The sequence below is a fragment of the Salvia splendens genome, chromosome 4 (genome assembly GCF_004379255.2).
Source record: "Salvia splendens isolate huo1 chromosome 4, SspV2, whole genome shotgun sequence".
Taxonomy (NCBI): domain Eukaryota; kingdom Viridiplantae; phylum Streptophyta; class Magnoliopsida; order Lamiales; family Lamiaceae; genus Salvia; species Salvia splendens.
The window spans coordinates 40,555,201-40,581,073 of record NC_056035.1 but is presented as its reverse complement, the minus strand read 5'-3'; the positions used below and the strand labels follow the sequence as shown (position 1 = coordinate 40,581,073).

At 34.3% G+C, this 25,873-nt stretch overlaps 3 protein-coding genes and 1 non-coding gene across 5 annotated transcripts; all 4 read right to left on the bottom strand.

The window, feature by feature from the left end:
• Positions 1-734: 734 nt before the first annotated feature.
• Positions 735-3,817, bottom strand: LOC121800091 (probable glycosyltransferase At5g03795). Its single transcript, XM_042199651.1, has 4 exons — positions 2,589-3,817; positions 2,371-2,501; positions 1,761-2,109; positions 735-1,673 (listed from the first exon to the last, which is right to left on the bottom strand). Exons 1-4 carry the CDS (start codon positions 3,378-3,380, stop codon positions 1,005-1,007), a joined length of 1,941 nt encoding a protein of 646 aa, XP_042055585.1. The 5' UTR covers positions 3,381-3,817; the 3' UTR covers positions 735-1,004.
• Positions 3,818-4,182: 365 nt separating this feature from the next.
• Positions 4,183-6,876, bottom strand: LOC121799173 (thymidylate kinase-like). 2 transcript variants are annotated; one of them, XM_042198515.1, is made up of 7 exons: positions 6,639-6,876; positions 6,290-6,344; positions 5,532-5,876; positions 5,155-5,266; positions 4,993-5,052; positions 4,795-4,899; positions 4,183-4,462 (listed from the first exon to the last, which is right to left on the bottom strand). In XM_042198515.1, exons 2-7 carry the CDS (start codon positions 6,325-6,327, stop codon positions 4,346-4,348), a joined length of 777 nt encoding a protein of 258 aa, XP_042054449.1. In that variant the 5' UTR covers positions 6,328-6,344; positions 6,639-6,876; the 3' UTR covers positions 4,183-4,345. The 2 variants fall into 2 exon arrangements, with proteins under 2 accessions (XP_042054449.1, XP_042054450.1); XM_042198516.1 differs by lacking the exon at positions 6,290-6,344 and having other exon boundaries at positions 6,639-6,861.
• A 1,359-nt stretch (positions 6,877-8,235) lies between these two features.
• Positions 8,236-13,491, bottom strand: LOC121801575 (origin of replication complex subunit 1A-like). Its single transcript, XM_042201095.1, has 16 exons — positions 12,601-13,491; positions 12,376-12,511; positions 11,918-12,070; positions 11,690-11,842; positions 11,452-11,603; positions 11,280-11,379; positions 11,044-11,166; positions 10,801-10,959; positions 10,666-10,723; positions 10,393-10,571; positions 10,198-10,309; positions 9,546-9,616; positions 9,345-9,440; positions 8,943-9,019; positions 8,611-8,694; positions 8,236-8,512 (listed from the first exon to the last, which is right to left on the bottom strand). Exons 1-16 carry the CDS (start codon positions 13,368-13,370, stop codon positions 8,449-8,451), a joined length of 2,487 nt encoding a protein of 828 aa, XP_042057029.1. The 5' UTR covers positions 13,371-13,491; the 3' UTR covers positions 8,236-8,448.
• LOC121801657 lies at positions 11,933-12,010 on the bottom strand. The gene has a single exon (XR_006050602.1). It is a non-coding gene; the product is annotated as a small nucleolar RNA snoR28 (small nucleolar RNA).
• Positions 13,492-25,873: the final 12,382 nt, after the last annotated feature.

The window sequence follows — 25,873 nt, the reverse complement described above, 5'->3', positions numbered from 1 at the left end:
TCGTCTATGAACAAGATCTTACCCTTTGTATCTTTAATCTACAGTTGATGTTCCATCTACGCAAAGTCAAAATGCTTATTTATCGACTTGGCACAATTAAAGACAAAACAGATACACTACCTTTCTTACAGTCTTTCCTCTGGTTTCATCGTAATATTCGCTGACCAAATCCGTTGGTTTCACCTGGTGGAGCGAATACAGAAAAGAGCAGTTTACCTAGGATTCTTGCAACTGTGGTCTTGCCGGTGCCAGAAACGCCATGTGTGGGAGGTTTTTGCGGCCAAGGTTTACTCCCATGGCACGGCGGCTCTTGTCCAAGAGCATGCCCTTGCACAACTTCCGGAGATGCACCTTCAGCTCGTCCAGTCCTATGATCTTCGATAGTTCAATTTCCAATTCATCCATTGGCTCTGTCATTCTCAGTGTGGTATTCGATCACTCTGAATTGCTCTTGCTTAGTATATAGTAGTAGCTTTTATTCTCGAGGACTTCAGGCTGGATTTAATGTCACTGTCAGTGACTCTCGACCTTTCGGTTGGCCGTAACCGCCATTAGTTATATGAGACGTATTAATGGTGAGGTCTTCCATATTCCTCGTAGGTGAAAATCCAATTGACAAACCTAACTAATGGGTAGTGACGCTTCCTAGCTCTCTAACTGATAGGTGGGGAGTTCAAGTAAAGTCGAGTGCGTGAGTGTGTTAGTCGTAATTCAAAAAATTCTAAAACCATACATTCACTTCAATTGGTAAGACGTTTCCACTCCACCATCAAAACTACATATTTATATAGTACAACACAAGCACAGTATATTATATGCAAGAAAGCTACTTGCTTTATAAGGCTAAATACTACTCTACAAGTTCACATCTCAATATTTACACAAATTATTTCATCCCTACACTTACAATTTGCAGAGCATCATAGAGAAGACAGTGAAGGCGTACCTTGATCGCTTGTTTCTCCTTCGTGTACTTCAACATTCGTAGGCGAGCAGAGAGGCTGTTACCCCGACTTGATCTGAAAAACTCGATTGTACCAGATTGAATGAAGGGTCATGTGGAAGAGGTCGTACTTGACGGGACTAGCATGCCACAGGAAGTGCTTCTGAACTCTCCGGACATTGAGTTGCATGTCGAGATACTTCTTCTCGGGGATGGAGACAAGTATGCCTTTCAAGTTTGGGATGTCCTTCTCAGCAATAATCACTGAGAACGCGTCCCAGTTGAAGACCTCGAAGAACGGAGGCACAAAGTTATCGGATATTATGACCGGCACGCACTCATAAAAGATGGATTCGACTATCCTCGGGCTGTTGACTTCATATCCCTTTGGGCAGATGCAGTACTTGCTGCTTTTCATTTGATCGATGTAGTTCATTTTGCTGGGGACACCGGGTGGCATTTGTCCGAGTATTTTCATATCGGGCTCCTTGTCTTTCCAGTACTTGAGCAGGATCGGACGAAGATAGCCGTGCAGGCTCCCAGCATAGAAGGCGAGGATGCGTCTCTGTGATGGTGGCTTTCCTCCAAGATCTCTAAGCGGGTTTCTGGCAGATCGGACGTATGTTTCTGGAAGGGAGACGTCACGTCCTATCTTGAAGCCCATTGTAACATCAGCATTGCAAAGGGCTTTCATGCAGTGCTCCATATGGTGTCTCGTCTCGTATGGAGCCTGTACAATAATATGTAGAAAAAAATTCACATGAAAACGGAGAAAACGTTAAAAGTTCATGCAAAAATGAGAGGGATAGAGAATTACCCAGTCATGGCAGGCAACAAGAAAGTGGTCGGCTCCACCTGTTCTGTTCCAGAAACGATACTTTGCTGCGATCTTTTCTGAATAATTCCTCAAATACTGTCGTAAATTGGTCCGGTTGTGGGAATTGCGCACATAAAGTGTGTGTTCAAGCATCCGTGAACTGAATGGCATGTAGAACAGATGAGCCTTCCTAGGATCTTTCACAACAAAACGATTCTTCCGTTCCATTAGTTTCATAAACCACCCCTCGGATGCATACAGTCCTTTCAGTATTGGTTGATGAAAGATGGGCTTTTCGCCTTCCTTGTATACATATACCTTTAGTACTCGTTCCATGAGTTCGTAACTCCTGATAGTTACAAAACCAATTTTACAAACATAATAGAAATACAGAGTTGGCCAAAAAGAAGAAATTTATATGTTTTCAGCTTTTAGTACTAAACATTTTATCATCTATGCTTGTCTTAATTTGAATTATTATATTCAATTTCTAATCAGCTTGAAAGCTATGAAAAATGCTTCACATACACAAGCATTGTATAGTGCATATTATAAGAGGAAAAAGCAACAAAACGCTGTCAGATAATTTACTTAAATTATAAGTTCCAACCTTTTGAACATAGAGATATTTCGAAACACAGGAGCGTGCAATTCCCGGTCATTCTTCAAGAAGGGAGCACTCTCAATCCTCGTCTTCGCTGCTAAAATTTCCTGGTCACGATCAGAAGCCCATCTCGGTCTCTACAGTCCGAACACAAAAAAGTTCATACATCAGCTTGACTGAAAATCAAAGACATTAGCTCTACTTACATCAAGAGAATGACATACCATAGCACGTGAATGAGCACGATGGCGGACTAACAATCGTTCCATCTCACCTATAGGTGTTACAGTTTTAGGTGGCGTGTCACACGCCATCTTCTTCTTAGCAGACCTATTAGGCACTGAGGAACCATTGTTAGGAAGAACTGAACCATCAGAAATTTTTGATCCTGATTCTGGTTTTTCCCTAACAACAGAACCAATCAACAAAGGTTTATCTAATGAGACAACGGGAGTTGGCAAAATAACAGATCCGTCCATTACCTTCTTCTCTTGAATCCCACTTGTTCTAGACTCTAACATAACCCCAGAGCTTGCCTCTTCAAGCTGAGTGTTGTTATCCACTGTAAACCCCTCTTCTAAGTCTACATCCACATCATCTAAGGCTTCATCCTCGACAAAATCAACATCTTCATCCGTTCCATCGCCATCTAAACCAGAATCCATCTTCTCTTTCCCATTCTTCTCCACAGAGTCCTTCTCATCTTCGGTATTGACACGCGCGTTATAACCTTCCGTGCTCTTCACTCCTCTAACCAACAGAGACTGCTCATTTTCCAAATTCAACACACCAGAAACATGAACATTGTCATCAATCAAACTCTCAACAGCAGAATCCTCAAGAGATGGGGTAACAACAACAACGTTTTCACTCTTTTCATCGGGCAGCATCGACATCAGTGCGTTCCCATACGGAAGCATCAAAGATTGACATAACAAATGAGTCAAAGCAACCATTCCCACAATGATCACCCATTTCCTTTTCTCAAGCAATTGAATTTTAACAGAACGATCCATTACACATGAAAAAAAATACTAATTCTACTCGATCATAACTCTTAATTGAAAGGGAAAAACTCTTCCATTCGTGAATTCCAGCTACCATTCCCAATTAAAGCTAAGAAATTGCAAGAGAAAATGACTCAAACCGGAGATTAAAAACCACAGGCATATAAAAATTCAATCTTGATCACACAATAAAACCCAAATCAGTAATTTAGGGAGGGAGAAACGTTAGTTATCTGCCATTAACTGTGCTCAAACAAGCAGCAGAAACACGAGTTTATACTTGAAAAAAAGGAGTGAAATTGTGGGGAATGGAGGCTTACGCAGTGAAAAGAAGAGAGAGAAGTAGCAGTGGTGAGATGAGAGTGAAGCTTGCGAAGTGTCGGCGACCAGAGTGGTCCAAGCTTTCACGAGTTCATCTTTTTTAGTGGAAACCATCTCCCGCTACTACAATAAGTATGGCGTTAAAGCAATCATTTTTCTAATAATTATGCTTTTTTGGCCACAAAAATATTTTCAAATTATATATAAGTAAAAAAAAGTCAATGTCAATTTCAATGTTAAACTATGTCTGTTAAGTATTTTATTTTAAATGTCCTCAATTATGAGAAATATTTATTTAAATTTTAAAGTATCAAAAGTTCTACATCCAATTCCAGTTTTCAGAATATTTATACGGTTCGTGGACTATCACTGTAATTTTTAGAAAATAATAGTATACCACAAATTACGTCGTTTTGTACCTTGAAATTAAAAGAAGGATAAATCTGATTTTCTTGAATTATTATCCTTCATTAGGAATGTAAAATCATACTCATAAGAACCATCACATACACTCAAGAGAATCTTTTGTGTTACATTAAACTAATGATACCTGTGTAAAAATAAAACAGAGTTATATCAAGTAATCATACATTCAAGCCAAAATCCAAGCCTATATGTTATATAAATTCAACTCCACAAAACTACATTAACATCTATTTTGGCCACAGCTCTGAGAGAGGCTTTCCTTCTCCGCATGTCAGTACACATTCCATAACAATCTCTCTTAGTTGTTTCTCAACATCTTCGATTGGGAGGGTAGCATCGATTATCTACAATGAAGGAGACAATATTGAACCTTAATTAATCAACATCCTAACATCATTTTATTGTAATAGGAGTAGAATTGACAGCATATTCCTACGTGTTTTTCAATGTTCACAAGCAAAAATGCAAGACACAATCAATACTACATAAGGAGCAATAGAGTGTCCTTTAATTTAACTGTGTCAGTTCCGAATTTGGTTTCTGATATAAAGTTTATATCTATAGCAGGAATCGTGTATGATTTGATCAGGCATTTCAAATTAAAATTTCTTTAATAACCCATCATTCTAGAGTAACATGAATATTGATTATAAAAAGAAGGAAAAAAATGTGCTACCTTCCATGTGGCATCACGAAGTGTCTTGTATGATTCAGCCACTCTTTTCTGAAACTCGAGCTTCTCGTACCTCTCACCTCCATAGCCTCCTCTTTCAGCAGCTTGCTAAGAATTTTCAAGTAAGCTCAAGTCAATCTTGAAACAGCAAACTTAGATTATACTAATAAACTGGTGATATTTCAAGTGTAAAAACTCTACCTCTGGTGATATTTCAAGGTATACAACCAGGTCTGGAGCTAGCAATCCTACCTCTGGAGCCTGCAAAGATATATGACATTCAAGTTAAATGAGTTCTGAATCGCATGTAGTCTCATAATGATTTTGGCAATCACAATAAATATACACTATATAGAAGACCACCTTGCACCACTCCATATCAAGTCCTTTGGCAGATGAGAAAGCAACCCCAGAAAAAGAATAACGATCTACAATTAGTGAGGTTCCACTCCTCAGCTTTGACTCCATCAGTGATCTAAGGTCAAAAAGTCATGGAGTAAGTTTACAAACTAATACTAGGAAACATCACATATATTGGAGTTCAGAAAGATATGAAGACAAGTTTTGTGTTTCATTATTTCTTTTTTTCTGAACAAGTTTTGCATACATGACAAAACTCCTATTCATCTCATTCATAGAAACGAGAAACATACTTCAAGAAAGATTTCAGAATCTATTCCCCGATACAAGTACTGTGAAAAGCAAAAGATTGACCATGAAAAAAACAAGTAGAATCTAACCTCTTCTCCCAGCGATTTGCACTGAAGAGTAGATGGATTGCACGATCGTCCAAATGAGAATCGTTGGCTAGATAAGATGATATCATTTGTCCAACGCCCGTGTTTCTATCAGGAAATCTCCATGATTCAACTGCATGGCCTGACTTTTCCAGGGAAGATAGCAATCTACTGCACTGTGACGTCTTTCCACAACGATCCAGACCTTCTAGAACAATTAATGCACCCCTTGAATCACTCTTTTTACTGCCTTCCATGTGAATCTTTCTTAACGAGCACTTAGACAAATACACAGTAGTGCCACAAGAACTTGGTGATTGTCGCACTGATGCTCCTCTTGCCAAACCTCTGGAATATATAATATAGTACCATTTAATGTAAATACTTTTATCCCAAAAAATATACATCAGAGATTGAAATAAAACTCTGATATTTCAGAAGTAGCTTATTTCACTCCCCACAGACTAATACAACCAAAACTTCAAAAGTAGATGTGCCATATAACATAGGGTTTTAGGATCCATGTAGTTTAAACAAGTTCAATTATTCATCTATAAAATCAGTGGCATATAACCTTGAGTTGGAAATTGGCATATGATTTATCATTTCCATGAAAATCAAGCACAAACAAATATGAAAAATCGCAATACACGTATGCCGCCCGTCAATGCATTTCAACAAACAACTTGCGACCACATTGGCAAACATTATGAGTCTAGTAGAGAATGGAGCAGGTTGGAATTGAAAGTGATCCAACTTACATAGCCTTAAAAAAGTTGAAATGGCAAGCATTTGTCATGTCCTATCGTGAAAACCCTACATATAACAGCCCATTTCATAAATTAACAACTTTTCACTACCAAAAAACTGGTATCACAAGTAACAACCAAACTGAAATGATTATCAAACAGAAAATCATGCCAATGCTAATCGGCTTGATTACAGATCTCAAATAAATTGAGCCATTCAGCCAATAACACTCTCAATATCTAGAATTAGGCTAACAAAAATTCGATCTTCATCCGAAAAGTTAATTCATAAGCTAAGCGCGCTGGCTTTGATATTAGTTGAGAAGTTTCAGCAGTCAGAAGAAATAAAAAGAAGACTAACCGTTACAGTTCCGTGCAATCAACTATCGGAAATTGTTCGATACAGCTACTTTAAACCAGAGCTTCAAGCAAGGGCAATAGGCAGAGTGAATTGCTCGGCGTTTGGGGGAGGAAGAAAGTTTAGTAGAATTACTGTCTTTCCCAGATTTGATGGGCAAATGAAATGAAACCTGTGCTCGAACCAATAAAATTAGTACCGAGTACAAAGGGAATTGCCACTTTCCCGCCAAAAACAATTCTCTCATAATTTTTCCACCTAAAACTTTTGGTGGATATTAGCTACTCACTACAAGAGTACACTAAAATTTAAAAAAGTGAGATACACAATTAGCTCCAATAGTACACTAAAATTAGGGATGTTACGGTAGCCCGCAATCAGAATAGCCCGCCAAATTTATAGGATTATTGCTGAAAATTTCTAGGTGGATAAAATTAAAACCTGATTAGCCCGCACTCGATTAACCTGCAACCCGTTAGGGCCAGACCTGAAAATCCGATGGATTGACCTGAAAACGCGATAAAATTTCTATTATTCTGTTTTTTTTACTTCTAATTGGACACTTCATTGATTAATTTTATAATACAAATAACTAAAAAATAACTTTCAATTTATATTAAATGCACAAATTATATATTGAATTTTTACTAATATAATAATTGATAAATAGATTGAAAACTTTAATTTCACTTAAATATTTAAATTTCTAAAATATGCATTAAAATTTCATGAAATATTTCAAATATTAGTATTTGATCATGTTTATGATTGAGTTTAAGCATATATATCAAATTATCATAACAAAATATTTTACATTTTATGAATATAACTAATTTTCGTCATTATTTATTGGATTGATTGCTTGTTAATCTTATCGGTTGCAACCCGATGGGCTAGCCCGAAACTCGAGCTTTTAGGGTTATGGTTGAACTTTTATAACCCGAAAGAAATCACAACCCGATTAACCCACACCCGATTGACTCGTAACCCGAATAGGGCCGACCCGAAACCCGATGGGCCGGTTCGATTGACATCTCTATCTAAAACCAATCCCATTTTTTATTTTTGGAGAAAAATACATATCTTTAGGTTTACACTAAACCAAAAAGTTTTTCGAATTTTATGAGTAAAAAAAGCATAATATTGAGAATATTCTTTTAAGTTTGAGTCTAGTGTCTATGGGTGGAGTAAAATCATATTTGATATGACATTTACACTAAAATGAGTTTAAGTTTAGCATAAATGGTGGAGATGTTGTGATGCATGGTTAAATCAAAGCTATCATTAGGCCCAAACTGAACCTGTGGTCAATGGTTCGAAATTGAAACTACAAACTGGATAGTGAGGCTAAGATTTTAAAAACTTTCATTCGCAAATTGGTGTTTTTATGTTGAAAATCATCCTATTGTAGCCAAAATATATAAAAATGCACTGTATATGTAATATATATTTATAGCAAAAGTTTGAAGTATAAGAATCTAAGGAAACATCAACTTGTAACGCAAGTCCCTTTAGGCTTTAGCAAATCATGTTTTCTTTTAGGTTCACATAATCCATATTCTACTACACTTCATTTCCAAAGAAAAGTACTAATACTCTGTAACATACACTAGATGTTTCAATAGATAAAAATAACTCTCAGTTTACATATGTATAAAGACTAGTTTAAATAAATGTTTTGGGAGTAAAAAGAAGCATATTAAGTTTAAACTCCATTTGGAGCATACATCATCATAAATTCAAGAAATGTGTAAACATATATAACTCTAATATAAATCAAGAATGGATGATCAAAGATTTGGATCTCCAAAATTCAGATATACTTTGCCAACCAAGGTAGGTCCTTGCTGTCTTTCAGTGCAAATGTAACATCATCACTGCCAAATAAGGGGGAAAGGTAAACAAATAATCCATTGATGTAGAAAAACAAACAGAGAGACTATCAAAGCTTGGATTTGTTTCTGGAAGTACTCACTTAGGATAGTTCAGTTGCAATTTCTGCAGTTTGTGCCGTGTCCCAGGCTCGCATAATAATAGTCTGCACTCCCCGAGTTTACATCTGCCAGTCAAAATATAGATAGCTCAGAAATGAACATGATACAAGTTAGTATCATATGTGCACACATACAAGTTCATGAAAACAAACATCACATCACAAATGATTGTAAAAGTTTGACAAAAGATGCTTTTCCACTGTGGTTGTATATTACAGAATCAATCTTTTCTTAGTTTTCTTCAACATAAACATAAACTATGAGCACTAATGATAGAAAAACAATGCTAAAAGAGTAGTATATAATTGCATACCCGACTTTCAGGAGTGTATCATATCCTGGAAATGTTTCTCCATTGTTAGCACAGAAGCTAGAGACCACCATTGCTAACTGTAGAGATGGAAGGAACATGCTATTACTCATTGGTGTCAAAAGGAACGAGAACTAACATTGCATTTTTAATTTAATAAACTGGCAATATTTGTAGTTTTCTTTCAGTTAGTTATACACAATATGTGGAAGATGATTTTGGTTACTTGGCCATTTATAAATACTAGATGACCCAAAACACTAGACTTCAAATTGATCTGGTGTCTTTATGCATCTGCTAGAATTTTGACTCAGGAAGCATATCGGACAACAATGTGCAGAATCTGCAGATGTCATTATCAAGACTTGTGTGCCAAATCGAAGCTTTTAAGCAAAGTTGACATACCTTTTCAAAGGTTGTTTCTCCAATTCCTGTTTTATACAGTTCGTATACCATAGCAGCCAAGAAGATTTTGCTTAGTTTAGAACAACTTCTTATCACCTGGTGGTGGAAAAATGAAACGGGAAATAGAAAATTATTAACTTTTTATTCCATATTTATATTTCATTTATGTAATCATAAGAGAGAAAATGTTATTCCACTCACCTGAATATGAGGAGCCTGGAACATCTCCTTAATAGCTGCTTCAACATCAGCCATACCAGCCATAACTTTCCCTGCAAACCAGATATGTTTAAGTCTTAAGTCACCTTCTTAAAACAGCTGAATGCATCCTATCTAGCCACCAACAAAAGATCTATAACACAGCTGTGCTAGGGCAGTGCAGAGATAGCATGGGAAGCAAGTAGACTGTGTTAAGATGTACTCACTTCTTTCACCAAAAACAACATAAGTAAAGTTATTTTATGGATAAATCCTTTTCAAACCACAACAAGGGTACTTAAGTCTTGTGGTCTTTAATAGTGGCAAACGAAAATCCGTGCTAGAGCATGTTCAGTCAATTGCGATATTTGCAAAATGAAATTTGGTCGAATGAGTGAAGGAGGAACCAGTTAATCTGAAACATCATGTCAGAGTTACAGACCCTAACCATTTTGAGTTTAACCTCTGCAGTGTTAGGTGATACAAGCTGTCCAATTCTATTGGCATATTACGCTACCTAAACTCCTGATTCCGTTTTTTATATGCCGGTTATTTTTTTAAGGGCATGAAATTTAAAAAATTAGTTTCAGTCAAAGAATTTATTATTCTGCAGAAACTAACGAACAGAGAAATAAATGTCACAGAAAAGTCTTGCCTGAAGCGTCAGAGCTAGAAAGTGCAGTTTTTTTAGCACGATAATCTGCAACCTCTGCAGCTCGCCTACATATCTCTAGTGCACGACGAGCATCTCCAGATACAGCAGCCACCTAAGGTCAAGTACAGTATGAATTCCACACAAAAAAAAATTCCTGGTTTTAGTCATAAATGTCAGATACAGCAAACTACAAACCTTCCTTGACGCAAATTCAATTGCAACTTTTTCAAAAGCATCAATTCCTTTTAAGCGACTGGAAATTATTTCTTGAAGTTGCTGAAAGTTATATGGACCAAAGCAAAGCCTCTGTATTCCCATACGACTAGAAATGCGAGGCAGCAACTTCTCTGGAAGATCCATAGTGTTTGCTATCCCTAAATTTTTTATTTTTTAACAAAAAAAAGCAACAAAATCAAGTCAACATGTAGCAACTTTGCAAAACTTATTGATGGCAGAAACATTTCTTACCTATCACAATCAGTTTTGAATTTGGCCTGGTAGGCCAATCAAGAATATTGTATAGAACCTGCAGATGGAAATTTCCCATTAAAAAACGTTGAATCTAAGAGCAGATGGATTTTGTCATGTGTATGCACAACGTACAGCTTGATTCCGGGTTACTAGAAGATCAAGTTCGTCGATGAGAAGAATGCAAGGCCTCGTATCTTTCCTGCACTTATTTTCATCAGAAAATCGAGCATTCAGCAAATTGAGTGCCTTTTTCCAACCAACTCTATGCCCGGTTAGTCCCTCATAGATTACCTGGAAATAATTACCTCAATAAGTTAACAAAAAGTGGGAACACCAAAAGAAAGTGCAAAGCAAAGAAGTTATAATGCATCCTACACTGTATATATTTTCTGGTGAAGCCAATTTAAGACCATTAATCTCTACAAAGCAGTAAGGCCTGATGCTTCCCGCATCAACCTCAGACTTCAGATTCCTCATCACAGCAAGCACACTCATTGTCTGCAGTGTGGTGCAGAAAACAAGCAAGTTACACTGACCCATTTAAAATGGTTTAGATGGCTAGTTGGTTTTATGAATTGTTTGTCTTATAATATAATGCAAAAATGATTTACCTTTCCAGTTCCAGGGACACCATGAACATACAAGCATCTTCCCAGGCATTGCTCATCGCATATAGCACCTTTGATAAATGTGGTTATCTCATTCATTTCCCTGCATAAAGTATGTATGATTATACCAAAAGTATGGCAATCATCAATGCTCAAATACCTTACGAAAACATACCTATCGCGACAAGTTAGAGACTTGGGCACTGTTGCAAGCAGAAGCGTAGACTTAGCCTTTTCCAAATCAGTCTGCTTACGACTTCTTAAATTTTCTGGTATTTTCTTTGCCCCAATCTTTTGCAGCCCAAAAATTTGCCCCTTGCGCGAGTTCTGTATAAGGAAATCAGATCCAATGGTCGGTTATGTAATACACAAACATGGAGATATGTGGGACAGTGAAGTTGAAGTCAGCATACCGCTGCTACTGGGCGGAGTGAAGATGATTGAGACAGTCTGTTTCTCTTTTCATTCTCATACGCTGCTTCTTCTTCTGAGTTAAAGTCAGAGCCAGAGTCAGACTCATCACAAGAATTCCAATCAGCATCATTATCAACAACTTTTTCTCCATCCTGCAAGTAATATAAGAACGTATAAATTCTAAGAGAATACAGAATCCACTTGGATGGAGTCCACACCAAACTTACATTCTCATTACTGTCAATCTCTGCAATGCGCTTGAAGCTATGCCACTGCACTTCATATTCATATTCACAGAGAAACACATCATCTCCTCCATCGGCAGCATTAGCAAACTCCCTTGGGCTCATTACAAAGCAGTGCCTAATGGTTGACTCCATCTAACAAGAAAATAAAAATACCATATTAGAAGAGTAAATTGGTGATTTATGCCACAGGAAAACATAAGCCTTTGTGTTTCAGGATATTCCTATTTCAAGAAAAGGAGTTCACCACCTACAATAAAGCATTACAGTTCATCAAAGCCAACTCCCTTCTAAGAGGACAAAACCACTCTTATGAACTAAGTAAACTCAAAGAACATATATCGAGTTGAATAATGACCTGGAACATTTATCAATCATTGCAACTTAATAGAATTACAAGCAACATAATCCTGTTATAGAGAAGAGATCATAAAACTCACCTCAACATCAGCAAAATCATTGGTCCTATAGAGCTCCCTCCTCAAATTATGAGGCTGTCTCCCCACAGCAGTCTCCTCCGGAATAATGTACCACCGAGCTCGAAACCAATAAGTACCATCAACTTCCTTCCATAAACTTCAGAGATACAAACGAAATCACATAGTAACACAATTGAAAATTAAGCAGAAAAAAATAAGAATCCCCAAAATTTCGACAGCACAGACCTCTCTATACGAGCAGCCCATAAATCACTTGAAAGCAACTTCTCCCGGGCAGTCCTGGCCCTCTTCTTCCCGGCCTGTGGCTCAGGAAATTCCATCACTTCTCCATTTTTTCTCGCCACGCAGTAACAACAAACCCAATCCCCATCAGGAACTGCCTTGAGTGGGGGTTTCAAGCACTTCAAATGAAACCCATTCAAGCAATCATCACACTCGATCAAAACCCGCCTCCCCGCCGGCTTAAAGCACACTCTGCACTCCTCCACCTCCGGATCTTCATCGTCCGAGCTAGCATCCGACCTCCTCTTCACGTACACGTCGTGCCCTGCCGAAAACTCGCCGCCGTCATACACCACTTTCTTGTGATACACCTTCTTCTTGACTTTTCTATCAGCAGCACGTTTACATTTGACATTCCTCGAATCCTTTCTCTTCTCCGCCGATTTTTCCTGAAATTTCCTCTTTTTCCGAGATTCAACGGGCGGCGGAGACGCAGGGTTGATTGAGGTCTCGGTCGGTAAAATTGAGGGGGGATCCTCGCAGATTTTCCGAGTTTTGGCAGCGGATTTAGGAGTGTTGAAGCTGGACAGCGCGGGGCGATGCTCCGGAGTGGCGGCGGTGAGGCGGTGGGAGCGGCGGAGATTGATTGCACTGGGTGTGGCGGATTGTGGGGTTTGCGGCGCAATGTGGTGGTCTAGAGAAATTGGATGCTTTGCTCTTGGGGTTCCTTTAGATGGAGTCTTGAATTTCTTCATTTGCTGAGTCTCGGCCATCGGAAATGCTTTCGACAGCGGCGGGGGAGAGAAGACGGCGGAGATGGAGATAGAGAGAGGGCGGAAGCCTAAATTGGGGGAGAAAACTGGCGGGAAACCGCCTGCAATCAGATTCAAGCACCTTTTCTTTCCTTTTTTAAATTATCTATTACCAATTTATCTTGTGTATTTATATTTAAATTTACATCTAATTCATTTTGATGATATAGTAAAACTTTGATTATAAACTATTGTACCATATTCTAATTTGACCGATATTAAATTTATGAAAGAATTACAATAATCATTTAGTTCACTCGCAAATTTTAGATCTGTGTGCAAAATGAAAATATAATTTTATGTAGGAGTACTATTTACACTTTAATAAGCATTTTTATTATTATTGTTGTTGTCAATGGGCTTTCAACTTGCAAATTATTTGAACGTAGGCTTGTAATATTGGGGTGCCATACGAAACCCATTTTAAAATCTATTGAACGAATTTTAAATAAATACGATATAGTGTTTATTTAAATTATAAATTATACTATAAATTATATTCTATTATAGTATAGTGTTTGAAAATTAAATCGAGCCAAACTGAATTTCAGATTTTAATTTGTACTATGAGTTTGATATTCGATTATCGGTTACCGCTCATGATCTATTTAAGAAACTTGGGGCGAAACAAATAAAATGTTAAAGATATGTTATTTGCATAATTAATTTAATTAGTCATAGATAATTTGATCGGCAAAATTTGCTCTTTGATTAAATATGCTACCTTGCACTTGTGTATAGTTATATATAGTAATTAAATTCATAGTATTTAAAATAGATTTATTAAACTTTAAAATCTAATTCATAATTCAATTGGCATTCAAAATTAAGTCAATTAAAATCTTGAAAAATTTAGTTTAATTCATATCCTGGTTAAATTCATATAGTAATAAAAAGGAAAGAAAACAAACCAAAAAATGGCATGAGTGGAATGGAGTTTTGAGTCCACTAGTTTCGGCTATCAAAGCTCAACTCGTATCACTAAGTTAGCCATTCATTTTACATTTAAATCAACACAACTGTCTGCATACAAATTAATCAAAGCGGCTGTTGATCATAATCATTGTGGAGGAAGAATTTAAATTGTGCAATTTGGATTAATGTCATATATTTTGATGGGCCATACATAAATAGCACAATAGTCAAGCCCGGTCTATAATAGTTGGCCCATTGCCCCCAGTCATTAAATGACTCTATGGTCTATATATAGCTTTCTAATTTACACATTATGATTTAAGTGGCTTTTGTGAAAGCCACCACTAAAATGGCTACATCAACACATCCAATTCAAATTATTACCCACTTCGAATGTTTGATTTTGTATAATATCTCTCTGTCATATTGTATGGTTCGATAGTGAAGTGCAAGCTACAGTCTCAGCGCAAATTTAGGATGTGAGTTCAAACATGTAATATACTCCCCCCGTCCCACAATAAAATTCACATTTTTCCATGTTTGTCCATCTTAAAATAAGAGTCACACTTCATTTTTACCATGAATAGTAAATAGGTCTCACATTTCGCTAACTCACATCTTATTATAAAACCAATAAGAAAAAGTGAGTCTCATATTCCACTAACTTTTTCATCTCACTATTCATTACATTTCTTAAAACTCATGCCCATAATAAGAGTGACTCCTATTGTGGGACGGAATAGAGTATAAGCTAACAAGAATAAATCCACAATTGATAAAGTTAATATCAAAATAATCCTAACCAAATGACCCTAAACCGTGCAGATCACAACCCGATTGGGTTTGTCTGAAAATGGTCCGAGCTCCATATGGTTAACTCGAGAATAAATGCATTTTTATTAAGTATTTAATTTCCAGAACGCGTTATTGTACCTTTTTTCTAAACTTTAGAAAATTAGTGTGCAATAAGATATTTTTGAACTGTGTATGAAAATTTATTTTAATTCAATATTTGAAAGTTGTACTATTAATTTTCTCACTTTATTTATTTTAGTGTAATGCCTGATATAAATAATGTCTTGATACAAAATTTAAAACGATAAGTCCTAGTGTTTTGGTGTGTGTTAAAGAAGGATACATTGAGATATGTTATATTATTGAGGTGTGTCTCCTTGCAAAACTGTAGAGTAAGTAATGCATGCATATAGTCTTTGAAAATGATATTTATAATTGTGAATAATATTTATATAATTGAGAGTCGATGATGAGGTTGAGTTAGTAATTATTTTTGTGCTAGCTTTTGTCAATTTTTGTGATGAGATTAATGGACAATATCGGATATGTGCTGCACTTTTGCTTTCATTTGCTCGTATTATTTTTTCTAATGTAGTGGTTGTGGATACATGATTTGTTTTAGGTTTATATGTTGATTTCAATTAATCTTTTTTGATATTGCTTAACTAAATCCATACTACATACTCCCTCCGTCCCGTACTACTCGCACTTATATCCTTTTTGGGCGTCCCAAGTTACTTGCACTCTTTCCATTTCTAGTAAAAAATTTCACCTACAGCCGTCATTTTTGACTTTCCTATACACTTATTCCTTAATCTCCGAGCCGAAAAGGAAATGAGCGAGTAGCCCGGGACGGAGGGAGTACTATTTTGATGCTCGTCACATTTAGCTCGAGCACTAATACAGTCGAAAAAAACTCAATATATAATGTAAATTTTTGTTATTAATTAATTTCAAATTTAATCTCTGATTTCTTATTCTCCCGACAAAATGAAATGAAAGATTAATGAAAATCAGAAGGCTTTTTGTCCAGGAGAGGTGTACGTAAATTTTTGTATGATCGATGTCGATTAAATAAGAACCAAACAATAAAATGATAATGATAATAATAATAAAATCAGGTCAGACTATCTGAGCACCTTTGTGGAATCATTATGTCTAAGACGTAGTGACAGCTACTCATGTACAATTCTTACACATGTAAAATATTCAAGTTTCATAGCAGTATTTCCTTGCTTGCAAAAATATAATGTCATGAAAAAGGGTAATTTTGTCATTACAAAAGATATTCATTAAATACATGTAGTATTAAATAATAACAGCACACTGATAGAATAATTAACTTCCAAAGATTTTGTTCGGGTACTTGCAGATTGAAAGGAATTGTTTTTTGGATTAAAAATACTCCATGTTTTATGCTAAAATATAATGGGTGCTGTGCTGACTACCAATTTTTATTGCCGTTTTAAATCATTACACTTCATAAATAATTATGGAAGCATCATATTTCAAGTTGCACAAAATTAGATTAAACCTATAATTAATTTAGTCTCTTTTAACTTATTAGATTTAAATAAAAGAGATCTGATTTTATACATTAAAAGTTCAATGAGCCAGGAAGGTGCTTAAAATTTCTAATGTATTGAAATAATTAATATTATAAAGAATACAATAAACTAATGTGAACTATTTTAGGAAAAAAATCATGGAAGTAATCATGAATATTAAAAATAAACACATAAATTGATTATGCAGTGCATGGGACTGATCCGTTAGAGATTTAACTAATCATAAATTTATTACTTCCCGTCTCACTTTAGCAGTCCCAATCACTTTTAAACACTCATTTTTGTAAAAACGATGATAAATAGTTAGAGTTGAGAAATGGTAAAGTAAGAGAGAGAATAATGTAGAGAAGAGTCTTATCTACGCTATTCTCTGTCGTACTTTACTATTTCTTCACTTTAACTATTTATTATCATTTTAACAAAACGAATGCTCAAAAGTGACCGGAACTGCTAAAGCGGGACGGAGGAAGTACTATCGAATTGGTTTGTCCAACACCATTACATAAGAAGTAATGTAACAAGTCCGCAGGGGCGGTTCAGTTGGTTCCAGAGGGATGGAGTTGCAAGAATTGAGTAACGAACACAAGAACATTAAAGCAATTTATCAGCATGCACTATCAACACACATCCCACCAACCTCATTGATCAAATTAAAAGAAACATCGTCGGATTTTCAGTATTTTGTGCGAATCGTTGTGCAAAAGTTCAAAAGAAAATTATTCTCACAAAATTTCAAACTAGAATATTCCAATATGCATAACCCCTGTTAATATAAAATTTTGCGTCCACCACAGGTAGACATGATTATATAATGACTAATGTGATAGATTAGTTATATCTTAATTAACCCTAGTAAAATAAGTATAGAGTTATTGAGTGGGGCCCAATGCAGCTAGTTAAGATCGAAATGGGACATGTCGAAGTTGCTAAGTGATTCGAGAGAAGTGAGTTACGGTTCAGAAAGGGTTGGGTCCCTTTTATTATACGGATGCTGGGAGCAACATTAATTAAAATGAGCTGCCTTCTTTAAATATTCGATCACATTATAAAAATACCAACCATACAAATACATGGCCATTCCCTCCCCCAATTATCATCACCATTAATATACTGTACCCAACATTTTACCAACCATCATATCGTTGTGCAGATATTTTGCATTATTAATTACTAGCATGTACTTCATGATTGAACGTATATGATTCGTGAAGGCGGACACAATGAAGAAGATTATTGCCGGCATCGGAATACAGAGGCGGTCTGACGACCGTCACTGACACGAAGAACAAGAAGTGAACCAAAATTTCAAAGGATTGAGGCAGAGCTCCTGCACTATGCGATGAAAAATTACACTGAAAAAGTTGGGAAAGTTTACTCTTTTACCCCTAATTCTTGTGGGAAATGTGAAAAGTGCAAATTCTCAACAATAATGAAAATAAATAAGCATACATTTAGTTGATATACTGTTTTGCATGACTTATATTCGCTATAGATGAATTGACGTTATGCTAAAGTTATGGACTCAAATAGGGAATGATCCTGAAAGTGCAACATATTTTTTGATGTAGTACAAACGGCTCAAGCAAAAAAATGGCCAAACCATTAGTTTACGTTAATGTAATCTCATTCATAAAAACGATACATGCAAAGCCAGAAACACATGATTACCTATAATATTATCACTTTAAATACGATTTCTCCTCTTCATATTAATCAAAGATAACATGGATCAAAATACGCTTCCGCTTTGTTATCACTTGCATTCAACACATATTTACATGTGAATCATCATCACTTTGAAATTCCAACAAACAATGTTTTTTTTATTTTCATAAAGGTTCCAATGATTGAGGGGTAACATTGGAATCGCAGTACAAATTTCTCAAACTATATATGTAGACAGAGGGAATCCTCTATACTTTCCTAACCTTTTTAAACCAAAATTTTGACTTAAATATTAGTGGAAATCACTAAAGTTCCACTTAAAAGGATAACTCAGTTTCATCCCTTTTTAGTTAGGATAACGAATGGTGTAACAATCATCACACACTTTCGCATAAAAATGATCATTCACATCCAATATTTTAATGGTACCTTCAAGAGTTAAATACTCATATATAGGGTCTTGTTAGGTTGAGATTTTTTAGCTTAATTGAGAATTGAGATGCATTTTCAGCCACTCATTTTGAAATGTCAACTACAAGTAGATTATATCAACTAAGGGTATTATCGTCATTTCATTTCAATAGCCAGAATATCAAATGTTAACAACTCGTATTAAAATGTCAACAACTAAAAAAAATTTATTTTTTTATTTTTTTTAAAATTTTTTAAAAATATTTTTAAAATTTTTTTTAATTTTTTTAATTTTCACGCGATGTCAACTACGATGTGTAGCCTGCACATCAAATGTCAATAGCCCTGCACATCAAATGTCAACAACTTATAGTTGACATTATATGTGTATAGGTGATATGAATCGTATATGTAGTTGACATTATATATGTGCAGTTGACATGAATTGTATATGTAGTTGACATTATATGTGTGTAGTTGACATGAATTGTATATGTAGTTGACAAAAAAAAATAAAAATAATAAAATAAATAAAAAATCAAAAAAAAAATTTAATTTTTTTTTAAAATAAAAAATATTTATTAAATAAAATGTATGATGAAATTACCATTCTTCCCTTTCACAATTAATTAATGTAAAAATATTTTCCATGTGGTAAATTCTGGACCACTCATTTAATAAAAATGAGTGGCTAATAATGGATCTCAATTCTCAATTAGGCTAAAAAATCTCAATTGATCACAACCCTATATATATATATATAAATGTTATATTGCTAACTCAATACTTAATTGCTAATTATAATTAAATAATAGTCATTAGATATTCAAATCAATGGCCTAGATCATCAGACCCGGAATGTCAATACGATCAACAAAAAACGTCAATAAGGGTATTAAGGTCAATTTACAACAAATTAGTTATAACTACTTTTGAAAAATATCTCATAACTTTAAAATGCATATAACTTTCTCGATTTAAATTATATTTTCGCACAACATATATCAAATTAAAGATAATTTCATAAGGATTCTAACGAGATCTCACTTGTATATGTTACGATGTCAAAATTTGAAAAAAAAAATTCAAAATTTTTCAATATTTTCGTACAGTAACAAATGTCAACATAGTATATAAAATATGTCAATATAATCAATGTGTTAACATTCTCAAAGCATTGGGTTGATATTTTCGAAACACTATATTGACATTTTTATTCAAAACCCTAATTTGGTAGTTTTTTTTATCTTTTTCAATTTAATTAATAAAAACAAAAATTACACGTGGCAAATTTTAGACTGCAAGATTTCTAAAATCATATGGTCTTAAATTAGTTGTAGTTAGCAATTAAATGATGAGTTAGCAATTGATCACTCCCCTACACACACACACACACACACACATATATATATATATATATATATGGTTATATTATATACCAAACTAGTTTTAAACACTAAACGCCAAACACATCATTATATATTAATGCGGAGTTCATTACAACTTTATTTGTAGTTCATTATAGGGAATTCTGAGATTTAAAAACAATGACATCATCATACATAATTTAGAAATCTGAAGTTCATTATATATTTGTTATTAGTTCATTATAATGAACTCCATGTTATCATATAATGATGTTGTTCGGCGTTTAAGGTTTAAGAGTGGTTTGGTATTGATCACAATCCTATATATATATATATATATAGTTGCGTTAGTGTGCTAACTAATTTACAGTAATAACTAATAACTTTCAATTCTGTGTATTAAAATTATCAACACAAAGATATAATTATATCAATACAACATGTAAATTTAAATATCAATACAAAGACATAATTTATCAACACAAGAAAGATTGATAAATTTATGTCTTTTTGTTGATATTTTTAACATACAAAATTGATATTTAGTTATTAGTTATTACTATAAAAAGTTAGTATTTGATCACACACCTATATATATATATAGGGGGTGTATTAGGGTCCTCACAACTCTTTAGTGTTAAGCTTCAAACAGATCACAGCCCTTGGATCCTTGAATTGTATGGTTGTGATCAAAATAGCAAAGCTACATTATTTGATGAAAAATCTACATTATTAGTCGGTGTACATTATTAGAATGAAAATCTACATTATTAGACTATAATGTTACATTATTAGTTAGTGTATATTATTAGAATGAAAATTTGCATTATTAAATGACACGTGACATTAATCTAACCGTTAGATGACAAAATCATATATAGGGATGTATTCAAGTTCAACATGTAAATATTGTCCAAACATTCAACCGAATCTCAGCCCCACGATTTTGTCATCTGATGGTTAGATTAATGTCAAGTGTCATTTAATAATGCAGATTTTCATTCTAATAATGTACACCGACTAATAATGTAACATTATAGTCTAATAATGTAGATTTTCATTCTAATAATGTACACCGACTAATAATATAGCGCGGACATTTTGATCACAACCATCCAATTCAAGGATCCAAGCACTATGATCTGTTTGAAGCTTAACACTAAGTAGCTGTGAGGACCTTAATACACCCATATATATATCACTATATGTAATCTAGTACTGGTAATTTAATTAGTTACAGAGTCCCGCATACGGCACCCATGCAAAAAATCTCAAAAAATTAAATTTGTAGCTTAATTGGTTGAGTTTTTTTTTTTTAGCTGAGGTGGCACATAGTTTCTCCAATTGTTCAAACAACTTAGGTATATATTGCTATTTCGGGCACATCAATGATGAATAATTAATAAGTTGCAAAAACAGTATATACTAAAGTAGACAAACACATACTCGCTTCCATTAGATTTTGCTCTTCAATCACTAGAACTCAGTTTCAAGAACCTAACAAAAGCCTCCATTTCAATTACTTGGAACTGAAAAATTACAATAAAATATACTCCAACATTTAATAAGTATGAAAGATGCGAAGCTTTAAATAAATTCATTGAAACAATAATACATGGAGTTGTCTGGTGATCTTAATTATGGGGTAGGGAGCCAGAGGTAATTATGCCTACTGTATATATTGAAATTAACGCCCTCTCTCTCTCTCTCTCAAACACAATATTTCTAGGTCGGACACATTGAAGAAGGTCAACACAGGCATAGAGAGGCAGAGACAATGCGGTAGTCGTCGCTAGCAGTATAAATAGCATACGGTGGATTAAAATTGAAGGGTGTCGCTCTACAGGGTCAACTGTAGAGGTTGATTTTGATGGAGTTTTTCGGCCCTCGTGGGCTACTGTGAGGTGGGTAGATTTTGATCGCACCTGAATCCGCGTTATATAGTGATGTTGTGAATGTGAGTGTGGGATTTCTTCGGCCCCAACCCCGCCAAGATACTTGCAAGCATGTTTGTGGATGGAATTAATTCATCAATCTAATCACGACAAATTTGCATGCATGGGATTTTCTTTATTATACACTCACAAAATAAATATAGGTTTTTCTAAATGAAAAATTGTAAATATCATGACTTTAAAAAATAAAATTATAATTTCAAAAAAAAAAGTTTGGAATCCTAATGACTGAACCCTCAATGTATTAAATATATAACCTACGCCATAGTTGTGACACTAAAACATTGCCAACAAAATTGCACAGATAATTAAGTTGAGAGAAACGCAGTGAGCAGGTAGAGTAATAAAGGTTTTATTGTGTGGTAATTAAATTGGATGATCATCAATTCCTAAACCCTTAAATGTAATAGATCTGCTTTGTCTGCAATTTAATTAATTGTTGGTCATTAATATCTACCATGTACACTGACAATAGTTTTATTTCTTTATCTTATTGACCTCATATATATAACATACCCAAACAACAGGAATCATATTAATAAAGTCACTCAGATAGAATTTGGAGGACCTAACATATATTGGAGGACATAATTTAACTTATACACATTGACATAAAAAAAATTTAAGAACCATCAATTTAGGTCAGACTATAATATTATTAATAAATGATGGTCAGCGAATAAATGTAATTAAAATATTTTCATCCTAATGAAGGTCATTGTAAAATGGTATATATGATCCCTTCTTTCAATGCCCTATGCTCTGATTTAAGATTCTTAGACATGTTATTTTATCTTTCTTCGAGTAATTAGTTAATAGTGTAATTATCTCGGTTTAATTATTTAATTCATGATTAACTTGCCAATGAAATCAATATGCATATAAAATAAATGTAACATTCAAGACAACTACATTAAAAAAACATACGAACATAAGAAAGCAGAAGTAAAATGGCACACTCTCTAGCTATTTTCTAACATTATTCGTCAATCTCAACCACCACCGATCGAGTAAATATGAATATTCTTATAAAACGAGTACTTATATAGTACTATGTGTGTGTGTATGTGTTGTCATAGTTATGAGTATTAATTGGTACAGTATATACTTGAATCTTGGGCATTTGATTTTCGATTTATACGTATGGACAAAGAGTTAGGTGTAACAACAAAAGAGATGAGTTAGAATAAATCAGTAGATATGATGTAATTCACGGTCCATAACAAAAATTCAAGTAGGTGAGGCACATAGTAATCTTCTTTAGCCAAGTAATATTATAAATTAGCCTAGTGGTATAAGGAGCAAAGCACATTACGAAATCCTTATACTTTATTTTTTTTATTTTAATAGATATTTAGATATTTTGTAAGTAGTTGACAACAAGAGCTAAATTAACCCGGCAAAGGCAATAGCAACCCAAAAGCATAGGACCACTTCAATTACACCTGTTCGATAAACGGAATTGAAATTGAAATTGGAATTGGAATTGAATTGGAATTTGAATTCTATGGAATTGAATTGGAAGGAATTAATTCAATTCCGAATCCTATGTGTGGTAAAATGAAGAATTAACATGAAATTGAATTGACATGTTTGGTAAATATACACTCAGTGCACACACTACACACACTTCACACATTTCACAAACTACACATATTACACACACTACACACATTTCACACACTTCACATATTTCATACATTTCACACACTACACACACTAAACACACACTAAACACATAAATACATACATTGCACACAAAATAAACACACTATATACACTATACACATTGTACACACATTACACACACTTACAAATTTTATACGAAATACACACACTACACACACACACTTCACACAAACTAAAATTTCAAATTTAGTTCAGTTTTTCAGTTTTTCGGTTTGATTCAGTTTAAACTTTTGAAAAATTTATATTTTTTCAATTCGGTTCGGTTTGGATCAAAAAAAATATCTAAAAGCTGAAAAAAAATTCAAAAATGGGATGCTTGAAATGTGAGTAGTTTTTGTAGTGTGTGAATTGTGTGTAGTGTGAAATGTGTGTAGTGCGTGAAATATGTTTAGTGTGTGTAGTGCGTGAAATGTGTGAAGTGTGCGAAATGTGTGTAGTGTTTGTAGTGTATGAAATGTGTGTAGTGTGTGTAGTGTCTGTAGTGTGTGAAGTGTGTGTAGTGTGTGAAGTGTGTGAAGTGTGTGAAGTGTGTGAAATGTGTGTAGTGTGTGAAGTGTGTTTTGTAATTGTGGATATATAATGAAATTTAATGACTATTTGGATTTTGGAATTACAATTTTCTACTTTTGATATGGAATTCAAATTGTGGAATTGGAAAATTTGGAATTGCAATTCAATTCCAAATTCAAATATTTTTGTGATACCGAACAACGGATTTGGAATTGGAGGCTCCAATTCCAATCCCAAACCCTCAATTCCACGGTACCGAACACACCCTTACAAATTTTCCTATATTTTTTTATATACTTCTTCCTTTATTTATAATTTACTCTAATTATATTCATTCTAGGCCAGATGCACAGCCCACACGTGCAGCTAATTGGCCGATGAGGGAGCGCGCATGGCATGATTCTTCGCACACTCACACTTTGTGGCGTGTGACCATGTCGTGCTATGTCGCGCCTTTGCATGCATTGTGTGTATGTAGTACCATTGCGTTGTATTTTATTTTGATCGGTTCAATTGTAATATTAGTATTATTTGAATATCAGTTTTTAATGTGAAGGATTCTTAATACCTTCAACTTATATAATAATATATGATCGATGTATATATACAGAGATGATCAAAGTATAATTAATATTAAATGTATAACTAGAGAATAAATCTCAGCCATTATATCAAAATGATCTAGTTCACTATATGTGCGATTTAGTTCACTATAAGAGTGATTTAGTTTACTCCAGTAAGGAGTGAACCAAAATACCATTATAGTGAAGTATTTACTTCGTGAAGGATTTAGTTCACTGTAAAGGCGTTTTGGTCCACTCCTTCCTATAGTGAACTAAATCACTCTTATAATGAACTAAATCGCTCTTATAGTAAACTAAATTCGTGTTCTATAGTTATACATTTGAGTAATGGTTTTCCTAGATCACTACTCTATACATTGTATATGAAAAAAGGTAGTTGTATATCAAATACTATTTTCAATACAAAATAATCATCAAATGAGCTATTCAATTATAGTTTTAAATACTATATATTATTGTCCCTTTTCCCAAAAGTGATATTGGAATTTTCTTCTATATATTTTAAGGTAATATATACACCTAAATAGAAAAGCTTATACACATACAATTGTTACCTGCCCCACAATTATTATTTAGCACCGGATTTCCGACTTTTCTTTCTTTTTTCCCTTTTTAAATATTTCAAAAGGATCCCACTATTTTAATTAATAGTATACAATAAATAAATAACTACACAAGTTCCTCGAACCTACTAATTTGGAAAAATAATTGAGATAAAAAGATAGATAATGTAAAATTCGTACCTATGTACTTGTGCTGCTGTGCATAACCGGCTGGCTATGGCTATACTCCGTTAATATTAATTTAAGTACATAATTCATTGTTGAGATTCGTTGGTTTAGACATTTAGACTTACTAATGTACTAACAATTTAGGCCTTAATTCAAATCCACCTTTTTAATTAACTCGTCTCAATCCCATCAATGATAGATCAGGTGGATTCTGAGAGTAAATTCACTACTGTCTCGAGTAGGAAAATTCAATTAAATTCTGCATTTAGAGCTG

What these genes read in the sequence shown, in the direction of transcription:
- LOC121800091 (XM_042199651.1), bottom strand. Translation starts at nt 3,380, where the DNA reads ATGGATCGTTCTGTTAAAATTCAATTGCTTGAGAAAAGGAAATGGGTG. An exon ending in GTGCTCATTCACGTGCTATG is followed by an intron (nt 2,502 to 2,588) that starts GTATGTCATTCT and finishes TTCGGACTGTAG; the next exon opens with AGACCGAGATGGGCTTCTGA. An exon ending in TTGTTGCCTGCCATGACTGG is followed by an intron (nt 1,674 to 1,760) that starts GTAATTCTCTAT and finishes ATTATTGTACAG; the next exon opens with GCTCCATACGAGACGAGACA.
- LOC121799173 (XM_042198515.1), bottom strand. Translation starts at nt 6,327, where the DNA reads ATGACAAATGCTTGCCATTTCAACTTTTTTAAGGCTAT. An exon ending in GCAAATCGCTGGGAGAAGAG is followed by an intron (nt 5,267 to 5,531) that starts GTTAGATTCTAC and finishes TTTTGACCTTAG; the next exon opens with ATCACTGATGGAGTCAAAGC. An exon ending in TTCGTGATGCCACATGGAAG is followed by an intron (nt 4,463 to 4,794) that starts GTAGCACATTTT and finishes CCTTCATTGTAG; the next exon opens with ATAATCGATGCTACCCTCCC.
- LOC121801575 (XM_042201095.1), bottom strand. Translation starts at nt 13,370, where the DNA reads ATGGCCGAGACTCAGCAAATGAAGAAATTCAAGACTCCATCTAAAGGA. An exon ending in ATGATTTTGCTGATGTTGAG is followed by an intron (nt 12,071 to 12,375) that starts GTGAGTTTTATG and finishes TTTTCTTGTTAG; the next exon opens with ATGGAGTCAACCATTAGGCA. An exon ending in TTCAAAACTGATTGTGATAG is followed by an intron (nt 10,572 to 10,665) that starts GTAAGAAATGTT and finishes TAAAAAATTTAG; the next exon opens with GGATAGCAAACACTATGGAT.